At 47.8% G+C, this 12,600-nt stretch overlaps 1 protein-coding gene across 1 annotated transcript in view; it reads left to right on the top strand.

Moving 5' to 3' along the window:
- Nucleotides 1-12,600, top strand: part of heatr5b (HEAT repeat containing 5B) — a 106,886-nt gene that overhangs the window by 55,338 nt on the left and 38,948 nt on the right. Inside the window, 6 exon segments of the mRNA XM_031798997.1 lie at nucleotides 5,553-5,722; nucleotides 6,809-6,953; nucleotides 7,476-7,655; nucleotides 8,901-9,161; nucleotides 9,512-9,693; nucleotides 9,810-9,878. Coding sequence (XP_031654857.1) covers nucleotides 5,553-5,722; nucleotides 6,809-6,953; nucleotides 7,476-7,655; nucleotides 8,901-9,161; nucleotides 9,512-9,693; nucleotides 9,810-9,878 — 1,007 coding nt within the window.

A 12,600-nucleotide genomic window follows, 5' to 3' on the forward strand; every position in this document is an offset into this window, starting at 1 on the left:
AGCCAGGGGAACACTCCAACACTCAGATATCATTACAGATAGCTAGGGGAACACTCCAACACTCATATATCATTACAGATAGCTAGGGGAACACTCCAACACTCAGACATCATTTACATATAGCCAGGGGAACACTCAGAAATCATTTACATATAGCCAGGGGAACACTCAGAAATCATTTACATATAGCCAGGGGAACACTCAGGCATCATTTACATATAGCCAGGGGAACACTCAGATATAATTTACAGATAGCCAGGGGAACTCTCAGAAATCATTTACATATAGCCAGGGGAACACTCAGAAATCATTTACATATAGCCAGGGGAACACTCAGACATCATTTACAGATAGCCAGGGGAACACTCCAACACTCAGGCATCATTTACAGATAGCCAGGGGAACACTCAGGCATCATTTACAGATAGCCAGGGGAACACTCCAACACTCAGACATCATTTACATATAGCCAGGGGAACACTCAGATCATTTACATATAGCCAGGGGAACACTCAGATCATTTACAGATAGCCAGGGGAACACTCCAACACTCAGGCATCATTTACAGATAACCAGGGGAACACTCCAACACTCGGGCATCATTTACAGATAGCCAGGGGAACACTCCAACACTCAGGCATCATTTACAGATAGCCAGGGGAACACTCCAACACTCAGGCATCATTTACAGATAACCAGGGGAACACTCCAACACTCAGACATCATTTACATATAGCCAGGGGAACACTCAGGCATCATTTACATATAGCCAGGGGAACTCTCAGACATCATTTACAGATAGCCAGGGGACCACTCCAACACTCAGACATCATTTACATATAGCCAGGGGAACACTCAGGCATCATTTACATATAGCCAGGGGAACACTCAGATATAATTTACAGATAGCCAGGGGAACTCTCAGAAATCATTTACATATAGCCAGGGGAACACTCAGAAATCATTTACATATAGCCAGGGGAACACTCAGACATCATTTACATATAGCCAGGGGAACTCTCAGAAATCATTTACATATAGCCAGGGGAACACTCAGAAATAATTTACATATAGCCAGGGGAACACTCAGACATCATTTACATATAGCCAGGGGAACACTCAGATATCATTACAGATAGCCAGGGGAACACTCCAACACTCAGACAAAATTACAGATAGCCAGGGGAACACTCCAACACTCAGACATCATTTACAGATAGCCAGGGGAACACTCCAACACTCAGGCATCATTTACATATAGCCAGGGGAACACTCAGACATCATTTACAGATAGCCAGGGGAACACTCCAGCACTCAGGCATCATTTACAGATAGCCAGGGGAACACTCCAACACTCGGGCATCATTTACAGATAGCCAGGGGAACACTCCAACACTCAGGTATCATTTACAGATAGCCAGGGGAACACTCCAACACTCAGGCATCATTTACAGATAACCAGGGGAACACTCCAACACTCAGACATCATTTACATATAGCCAGGGGAACACTCAGACATCATTTACATATAGCCAGGGGAACACTCAGACATCATTTACAGATAGCCAGGGGAACACTCCAACACTCAGACATCATTTACATATAGCCAGGGGAACACTCAGAAATAATTTACAGATAGCCAGGGGAACACTCCAACACTCAGATATCATTACAGATAGCTAGGGGAACACTCCAACACTCAGATATCATTACAGATAGCTAGGGGAACACTCCAACACTCATATATCATTACAGATAGCTAGGGGAACACTCCAACACTCAGACATCACTTACATATAGCCAGGGGAACACTCCAACACTCATATATCATTACAGATAGCTAGGGGAACACTCCAACACTCAGACATCATTTACATATAGCCAGGGGAACACTCAGAAATCATTTACATATAGCCAGGGGAACACTCAGAAATAATTTACATATAGCCAGGGGAACACTCAGGCATCATTTACATATAGCCAGGGGAACACTCAGATATAATTTACAGATAGCCAGGGGAACTCTCAGAAATCATTTACATATAGCCAGGGGAACACTCAGAAATCATTTACATATAGCCAGGGGAACACTCAGACATCATTTACATATAGCCAGGGGAACACTCAGATATCATTACAGATAGCCAGGGGAACACTCCAACACTCAGACATCATTTACAGATAGCCAGGGGAACACTCCAACACTCAGACATCATTTACAGATAGCCAGGGGAACACTCCAACACTCAGGCATCATTTACATATAGCCAGGGGAACACTCCAACACTCAGACATCATTTACATATAGCCAGGGGAACACTCAGACATCATTTACAGATAGCCAGGGGAACACTCAGGCATCATTTACAGATAGCCAGGGGAACACTCCAACACTCAGACATAATTTACAGACAGCCAGGGGAACATTCCAACCCTCAGACATCATTTACATATAGCCAGGGGAACACTCAGATCATTTACATATAGCCAGGGGAACTCTCAGATATCATTACATATAGCCAGGGGAACACTCAGAAATCATTTACATATAGCCAGGGGAACACTCAGACATCATTTACATATAGCCAGGGGAACACTCAGATCATTTACAGATAGCCAGGGGAACACTCAGACATCATTTACATATAGCCAGGGGAACACTCAGACATCATTTACAGATAGCCAGGGGAACACTCCAACACTCAGACATCATTTACATATAGCCAGGGGAACACTCAGACATCATTTACAGATAGCCAGGGGAACACTCAGACATCATTTACATATAGCCAGGGGAACACTCAGCCATCATTTACAGATAGCCAGGGGAACACTCCAACACTCAGACATCATTTACATATAGCCAGGGGAACACTCAGACATCATTTACAGATAGCCAGGGGAACACTCCAACACTCAGACATCATTTACAAATAGCCAGGGGAACACTCAGACATCATTTACAGATTGCCAGGGGAACACTCCAACACTCAGACATCATTTACATATAGCCAGGGGAACACTCCAACACTCAGAAATAATTTACAGATAGCCAGGGGAACACTCCAACACTCAGATATCATTACAGATAGCTAGGGGAACACTCCAACACTCATATATCATTACAGATAGCTAGGGGAACACTCCAACACTCAGACATCATTTACATATAGCCAGGGGAACACTCAGAAATCATTTACATATAGCCAGGGGAACACTCAGAAATCATTTACATATAGCCAGGGGAACACTCAGGCATCATTTACATATAGCCAGGGGAACACTCAGATATAATTTACAGATAGCCAGGGGAACACTCCAACACTCAGACATCATTTACAGATTGCCAGGGGAACACTCAGAAATCATTTACATATAGCCAGGGGAACACTCAGAAATCATTTACATATAGCCAGGGGAACACTCAGGCATCATTTACATATAGCCAGGGGAACACTCAGATATAATTTACAGATAGCCAGGGGAACACTCAGACATCATTTACATATAGCCAGGGGAACACTCCAACACTCAGGCATCATTTACATATAGCCAGGGGAACACTCAGATATAATTTACAGATAGCCAGGGGAACTCTCAGAAATCATTTACATATAGCCAGGGGAACACTCAGAAATCATTTACATATAGCCAGGGGAACACTCAGAAATCATTTACATATAGCCAGGGGAACACTCAGAAATCATTTACATATAGCCAGGGGAACACTCAGACATCATTTACATATAGCCAGGGGAACACTCAGATATCATTACAGATAGCCAGGGGAACACTCCAACACTCAGACATCATTTACATATAGCCAGGGGAACACTCCAACACTCAGGCATCATTTACATATAGCCAGGGGAACACTCCAACACTCAGACATCATTTACATATAGCCAGGGGAACACTCAGACATCATTTACAGATAGCCAGGGGAACACTCCAACACTCAGGCATCATTTACAGATAGCCAGGGGAACACTCAGGCATCATTTACAGATAGCCAGGGGAACACTCCAACACTCAGACATCATTTACAGACAGCCAGGGGAACATTCCAACCCTCAGACATCATTTACATATAGCCAGGGGAACACTCAGATCATTTACATATAGCCAGGGGAACTCTCAGATATCATTACATATAGCCAGGGGAACACTCAGAAATCATTTACATATAGCCAGGGGAACACTCAGACATCATTTACATATAGCCAGGGGAACACTCAGACATCATTTACAGATAGCCAGGGGAACACTCAGACATCATTTACAGATAGCCAGGGGAACACTCCAACACTCAGACATCATTTACATATAGCCAGGGGAACACTCAGACATCATTTACATATAGCCAGGGGAACACTCAGACATCATTTACAGATTGCCAGGGGAACACTCCAACACTCAGGCATCATTTACAGATAGCCAGGGGAACACTCCAACACTCAGACATCATTTACATATAGCCAGGGGAACACTCAGATCATTTACATATAGCCAGGGGAACTCTCAGACATCATTTACAGATAGCCAGGGGAACACTCCAACACTCAGACATCATTTACATATAGCCAAGGGAACACTCAGACATCATTTACAGATAGCCAGGGGAACACTCCAACACTCGGGCATCATTTACAGATAGCCAGGGGAACACTCCAACACTCATGCATCATTTACAGATAGCCAGGGGAACACTCCAACACTCAGACATCATTTACAGACAGCCAGGGGAACACTCCAACACTCAGACATCACTTACATATAGCCAGGGGAACACTCCAACACTCAGACATCATTTACAGACAGCCAGGGGAACACTCCAACACTCAGACATCACTTACATATAGCCAGGGGAACACTCCAACACTCAGACATCATTTACATATAGCCAGGGGAACACTCAGATCATTTACATATATCCAGGGGAACTCTCAGATATCATTACATATAGCCAGGGGAACACTCAGAAATCATTTACATATAGCCAGGGGAACACTCAGAAATCATTTACAGATAGCCAGGGGAACACTCAGAAATCATTTACAGATAGCCAGGGGAACACTCCAACACTCAGACATCATTTACATATATCCAGGGGAACACTGAGATATAATTTACAGATAGCCAGGGGAACACTGAGATATCATTTACAGATAGCCAGGGGAACACTGAGATATCATTTACAGATAGCCAGGGGAACACTGAGATATCATTTACAGATAGCCAGGTGTGTTTAGTGATCCAGATCAGTAGAGATGACCAGGGATGTTGTCTTGATAAGTCTGTGAATGAGACCATCTTTCTGTCCTGCTAAGTACTGTTGGGTGTCGGGGAAAATGTGTTTAAAAAGTACACTATTTTCTTTAGGAATCTAGTGAGGTAAAAGTTGTCAAAAATATAAATTCTGAAGTACAGATACCGCAAAAAAACTACTTAAGTAGTACTTTAAAATATACTGAAGTACTTTACACCAGTACTTTAAAATATACTGAAGTACTTTACACCAGTGTTGCTGATCTCTCTCTCTCTCTCTCCAGGTAACGGAGCGACCATCTCGACGATCCGCTCATCATGTCTGGTGGGCTGTGCCATCATGCAGGGTCACAGCGACTCCCTGGTGCAGGCAGCGGCCATATCCTGTCTCCAGCAGCTACACATGTTCGCCCCGCGCCACGTTAACCTCTCCAGCCTGGTGCCCTGTCTCTGTGTAAGTGTGTGGGAGGGGGCCAGCCTGATGCCGTGCCTCTGTGTGGGAGGGGGCCAGCCTGATGCCGTGCCTCTGTGTGAGGGGGCCAGCCTGATGCCGTGCCTCTGTGTGGGAGGGGGCCAGCCTGATGCCCTGTCTCTGTGTGAGAGGGGGCCAGCCTGATGCCCTGTCTCTGTGTGAGAGGGGGCCAGCCTGATGCCCTGTCTCTGTGTGAGAGGGGGCCAGCCTGATGCCCTGTCTCTGTGTGAGAGGGGGCCAGCCTGATGCCCTGTCTCTGTGTGAGAGGGGGCCAGCCTGATGCCCTGTCTCTGTGTGAGAGGGGGCCAGCCTGATGCCCTGTCTCTGTGTGAGGGGGCCAGCCTGATGCCCTGTCTCTGTGTGAGAGGGGGGGCCAGCCTGAATCCCTGTCTCTGTGTGAGAGGGGGGGCCAGCCTGATGCCCTGTCTCTGTGTGAGAGGGGGGGGCCAGCCTGATGCCCTGTCTCTGTGTGAGAGGGGGGGCCAGCCTGATGCCCTGTCTCTGTGTGAGAGGGGGGGCCAGCCTGATGCCCTGTCTCTGTGTGAGAGGGGGGGCCAGCCTGAATCCCTGTCTCTGTGTGAGAGGGGGGGCCAGCCTGATGCCCTGTCTCTGTGTGAGAGGGGGGGGCCAGCCTGATGCCCTGTCTCTGTGTGAGAGGGGGGGCCAGCCTGATGCCCTGTCTCTGTGTGAAAGGGGGGGCCAGCCTGATGCCCTGTCTCTGTGTGAGAGGGGGGGCCAGCCTGATGCCCTGTCTCTGTGTGAGAGGGGGGGCCAGCCTGATGTCCTGTCTCTGTGTGAGGGGGGGCCAGCCTGATGCCCTGTTTCTGTGTGAGGGGGGGGCAGCCTGATGCCCTGTTTCTGTGTGAGGGGGCCAGCCTGATGCCCTGTCTCTGTGTGAGTGTGGGGGGGGGGGGGGCGTGGCAGGGCAGTAGTTGACCTGTGTGTGTGTGTTGTGGTAGTTGGTGTGTATGTGTGTGTTGTGGTAGTTGACCTGTGTGTGTGTGTTGTGGTAGTTGGTGTGTGTGTGTGTGTGTTGTGGTAGTTGACCTGTGTGTGTTCCTTCCTCAGGTCCACCTGTGTAGCTCTCACCTGTTGCTGCGCCGTGCAGCGGTGGCCTGTCTGAGACAGCTGGCCCAGAGAGAGGCTGCGGAGGTCTGTGAGTACGCCATGAGTCTGGCCCGCAACAAGGACAGCACGGACTCAACCACCGTCAGTAAGTAGTGGACCTGACCAGGGACGGGCCCGACGCTAGACCAGGGACGGGCGTCCGACGCTAGACCAGGGACGGGCGTCCGACGCTAGACCAGGGACGGGCGTCCGACGCTAGACCAGGGACGGGCGTCCGACGCTAGACCAGGGACGGGCGTCCGACGCTAGACCAGGGACGGGCGCTAGACCAGGGACGGGCGCCCGACGCTAGATTAGGGAGCAGATACTCGTCTATAGGGGGTGGTGTGCCACAGATAGACTAGTCTGTAGGGGGTGGTGTGCCACAGATAGACTAGTCTATAGGGGGTGGTGTGCCACAGATAGACTAGTCTGTAGGGGGTGGTGTGCCACAGATAGACTAGTCTGTAGGGGGTGGTGTGCCACAGATAGACTAGTCTGTAGGGGGTGGTGTGCCACAGATAGACTAGTCTGTAGGGGGTGGTGTGCCGCAGAGGTGTGATAATGATGACGACATTGATTAACTCTCTTTCTCTCTCTTCCTCTCTCTCTTCCTCTCTCTCCCCAGATCTGAACATCACAGAGACTGGTTTGGAGGGGGTTCTGTTTGGAATGCTGGACCGGGAGACGGACAGGAAGCTTTGTCACGACATCCATGACACTCTGGGCCACATGCTCTCCTCGCTCGCCGTGGACAAGCTCTCTCATTGGTTGAAGCTCTGCAAGGATGTCCTGGCTGCTACGACAGGTCACAGTCTGTGAAACTTGACTTAACTAAGTGTTTGGTGACGGGTTTAAATAAACATGTCTTCTATTTATATATTTATCAATGTTATGCTCAGCTAAGTCATGACTAGGACATGATGTGGCCATGGAATGTTCTGTAGATATATTTCCGTCTGGCTGTTGGTCAGTCCGTGATATTTATTTAGGCCACTAGCCATATGGGTCTCATTATTGTCTTGTTGAATAATGTTTTTTTTTTAACTGTCCATTCTCCCTCCGTCGTCTTAAAGGTTCAGTGTAGTCAAAACTGGATTTTTCAGTGTTTTTATATCATATATTTCCACACTGAGTTTGGAAGAATACTGTGAAAATTATGATAATGCCCCTTTTAGTTTAAAAGCTTTTTGAAAAGACGACCTGAAATGTCAGCCTGCTTCGGTGGGATGGAGTTTTATACTGCCTGGTGACATCACCAGTTAATAGACCAATAAGAAAGAGTTCCAAACCTCTCTGCCAATAACAGCTAGTTTTCTCCTCCCATTCAAACCACTCCCAAACAGTCTTGGCAAAATGATTGCTTGGTCTTTGCATGGTCTTTGCTAAGAAGCTATTTGTGTTTATTTTTGACGATTTTAATGTTAAACAATCCCAGTAAGGTATTTGTTACCCAGAAAGGATTTTAATGTGTCGTGTGTGTGATTTGATATGGATATGAAAAGGGCTGCATTGGGCCTTTAATGTGTCATGATTTGATATGGATATGAAAAGGGCTGCATTAGGCCTTTAATGTGTCGTGTGTGTGTGATTTGATATGGATATGAAAAGGGCTGCATTGGGCCTTTAATGTGTCATGATTTGATATGGATATGAAAAGGGCTGCATTGGGCCTTTAATGTGTCATGATTTGATATGGATATTAAAAGGGCTGCATTAGTCCTTTAATGTGTCGTGCCTGGTTTGATATGGATATGAAAAGGGCTGCATTAGGCCTTTAATGTGTCGTGTATGATTTGATATGGATATGAAAAGGACTGCATTGGGCCTTTAATGTGTCGTGCCTGGTTTGATATGGATATGAAAAGGGCTGCATTGGGCCTTTAATGTGTCGTGTGTGTGATTTGATATGGATATGAAAAGGGCTGCATTGGGCCTTTAATGTGTCGTGCCTGGTTTGATATGGATATGAAAAGGGCTGCATTAGGCCTTTAATGTGTCGTGCCTGGTTTTCCTGTGTGGGACGTTGAAGTATTCCTTCCTTCCTGTCCAGAGGCTGGAGGAGGGGTTGTGGCACCGGTAGATCTGGGTAAAGAAGAGGACGACTCGGAGAAGCAGGATGAGATCGACGATGACATCATGTTTACGGCGCTGGGAGAGGACAATAACGCCAAGCCATCTGTGGCGCCGCGCTGGGTGACCCGTGTGTTCGCCGCAGACTGTCTGTGTCGCATCATACTGCTGTGTGAGAACGCAGACAAGACCCACTTTGACCTGGCCGGCGCCCGCTCTGCTAAGGCCAAGAACCCTAAAGGTACACACACACGATCAGCGAGCAGCCTCTCAGATACCACATTAGACTTAATTTTTTTATACACACTGAGACGCTGCCAGTGGTTAGTCATGGAATTCCATCTGTCAAAATATATAGGAAACCTGATCCCTCCCTCTCTCTCTCTCCCTCCCCCCTCCCTCTCTCTCTCTCCCTCCCTCTCGCTCAGGTCTGTTGGTCCTCCACCTCTCGGACCTGATTCGCATGGCCTTCATGGCGGCTACAGACACCAGTAACCAACCCTTTTTCTCTCTCCCTCCCTCCCCCCTCCCTCTCTCTCTCTCTCCCTCCCCCCTCCCTCCCTCTCTCTCTCTCCCTCCCCCCTCCCTCAGGTGATCTGTTGGTCCTCCACCTCTCTGACCTGATTCGCATGGCCTTCATGGCGGCTACAGACAACAGTAACCAGTTGAGGATGGCTGGTCTTCAGGCTCTGGAAGACATTATTAAGAAGTTTGCCTCTGTTCCGGAGCCAGAGTTCCCAGGTCACGTGATCCTGGAGCAGTACCAGGCGAACGTGAGTCTATCAACACAGATAATCAATGAAGATACGCCATTAAGATAATCTATGTGTTGTATTTCTATGTAACTCTGGCAACCTTATTCAATGTATATATCTTTATTGATCCTCAGGTTGGAGCTGCTCTTAGACCAGCGTTCTCCCCAGATACACCTTCTGACATCACAGCTAAGGCATGCCAGGTAACTGTCCTGATAGGTTCTCCCCAGATAAACCTTCTGACATCACGGCTAAGGCATGCCAGGTAACTGTCCTGATAGGTTCTCCCCAGATACACCTTCTGACATCACGGCTAAGGCATGCCAGGTAACTGTCCTGATAGGTTCTCCCCAGATACACCTTCTGACATCACGGCTAAGGCATGCCAGGTAACTGTCCTGGTAGGTTCTCCCCAGATACACCTTCTGACATCACGGCTAAGGCATGCCAGGTAACTGTCCTGGTAGGTTCTCCCCAGATACACCTTCTGACATCACGGCTAAGGCATGCCAGGTAACTGTCCTGATAGGTTCTCCCCAGATACACCTTCTGACATCACGGCTAAGGCATGCCAGGTAACTGTCCTGATAGGTTCTACCCAGATACACCTTCTGACATCACGGCTAAGGCATGCCAGGTAACTGTCCTGATAGGTTCTCCCCAGATACACCTTCTGACATCACGGCTAAGGCATGCCAGGTAACTGTCCTGATAGGTTCTCCACATGACCACCTTCTGACATCACGGCTAAGGCATGCCAGGTAACTGTCCTGATAGGTTCTCCCCAGATACACCTTCTGACATCACGGCTAAGGCATGCCAGGTAACTGTCCTGATAGGTTCTCCACATGACCACCTTCTGACATCACAGCTCAGGCATGCCAGGTAACTGTCCTGATAGGTCCTCCCCAGATACACCTTGTGACATCACAGCTAAGGCATGCCAGGTGACTGTCCTGATAGGTTCTCCACACGACCACCTTCTGACATCACAGCAAAGGCATGCCAGGTAACTGTCCTGATAGGTTCTCCACACGACCACCTTCTGACATCACAGCTCTCTACATCACCATGAATAGCCTACACACATTGGAAATCTCAGCTCTGGTTCTAGCGATAAGAACACAATTGTGAGAGCTCGGTGAGTAGTATTTACAGGTGTGAAGGTTGAAACGCTGAAAACTTCTTCTGGATCAGTGGGATGCTAGCGTCGCACCTCGACAACTTCCGGTGAAATTGCAGAGCGCCAAATTCAAATTAAATTACTATAAATATTTAACTTTCATACAATCACAAGTGCAATACATCAAAATAAAGCTGAACTTCTTGTTAATCCAGCCGCCGTGTCAGATTTCAAAAAGGCTTTATGGCGAAAGCTCACTATGCGATTATCTGAGGACAGCGCTCAGGCTACATCTGGCGAGCACATGGAGGGCTGTGTTGCCCCCCAAAGAAATGCAACCCCACACCATGACTGACCCACCGCCAAACCGGTCAAGCTACAGGATGTTGCAAGCAGCAGAACGTTCTCCACGGCGTCTCCAGACTCTGTCACGTCTGTCACATGCTCAGTGTGAACCTGCTTTCATCTGTGAAGAGCACAGGGCGCCAGTGGCGAATTTGCCAATCTTGGTGTTCTCTGGCAAATGCCAAACATCCTGCACGGTGTTGGGCTGTAAGCACAACCCCCACCTGTGGACGTATGGCCCTCATACCACCCTCATGGAGTCTGTTTCTGAACGTTTGAGCAGACACATGCACATTTGTGGCCTGCTGGAGGTCATTTTGCAGGGCTCTGGCAGTGCTCCTCCTGCTCCTCCTTGCACAAAGGCGGAGGTAGCGGTCCTGCTGCTGGGTTGTTGCCCTCCTACGGCCTCCACGTCTCCTGATGTACTGGCCTGTCTCCTGGTAGCGCCTCCATGCTCTGGACACTACGCTGACAGACACAGCAAACCTTCTTGCCACAGCTCGCATTGATGTGCCATTCTGGATGAGCTGCAATACCTGAGCCACTTGTGTGGGTTGTAGACTCCGTCTCATGCTACCACTAGAGTGAAAGCACCGTCAGCATTCAAAAGTGACCAAACCATCAACCAGGAAGCATAGGAACTGAGAAGTGGTCTGTGGTCCCCACATGCAGAACCAATCCTTTATTGGGGTGTCTTGCTAATTGCCTATAATTTCCACCTGTTGTCTATTCCATTTGCACAACAGCATGTGAAATGTATTGTCAATCAGTGTTGCTTCCTAAGTGGACAGTTTGATTTCACAGAAGTGTGATTGACTTGGAGTTACATTGTTGTTTAAGTGTTCCCTTTATTTTTTTGAGCAGTGTATATATATTTTCACTCCCCAAATATATAACAGTGTAGTTATCACAAAACAGTTTCCGCTCATCATCCTATAAATGAAACCGATGTGGTTAGTAGAAACAGCAGCAGAAATTATCATGTTTTCTCTCTCTGTGGGAAGTGCCATCTAGGCCATCTGCATTGGGAATTCACCTGGAATTTAATGCATTTTTCTTATTGTTTTAAGAGAAAAACGAATAAAACAATGGCAGTTTTAAACTATAAGAAAAAATGATATATTTGCAATTGGCTATTCAAGATGTACAATGTGTTCATCACACATGGCAAAAACTGGGAACTGACCACTGGGAACTGACCACTGGGAACTGACCACTGGGAACTGACCACTGGGACCAGACCACTGTTGACCAGACCACTGGGACCAGACCACTGTTGACCTGACCACTGTTGACCTGACCACTGTTGACCTGACCACTGTTGACCTGACCACTGTTGACCTGACCACTGGGACCAGACCAATGGGATCTGACCACTGGGAGCTGACCAATGGGACCAGACCACTGTTGACCTGACCACTGGGAGCTGACCACTGGGAGCTGACCACTGGGACCAG

Source organism: Oncorhynchus kisutch, linkage group LG20 (genome assembly GCF_002021735.2).
Source record: "Oncorhynchus kisutch isolate 150728-3 linkage group LG20, Okis_V2, whole genome shotgun sequence".
NCBI classification, from domain to species: Eukaryota; Metazoa; Chordata; class Actinopteri; order Salmoniformes; family Salmonidae; genus Oncorhynchus; species Oncorhynchus kisutch.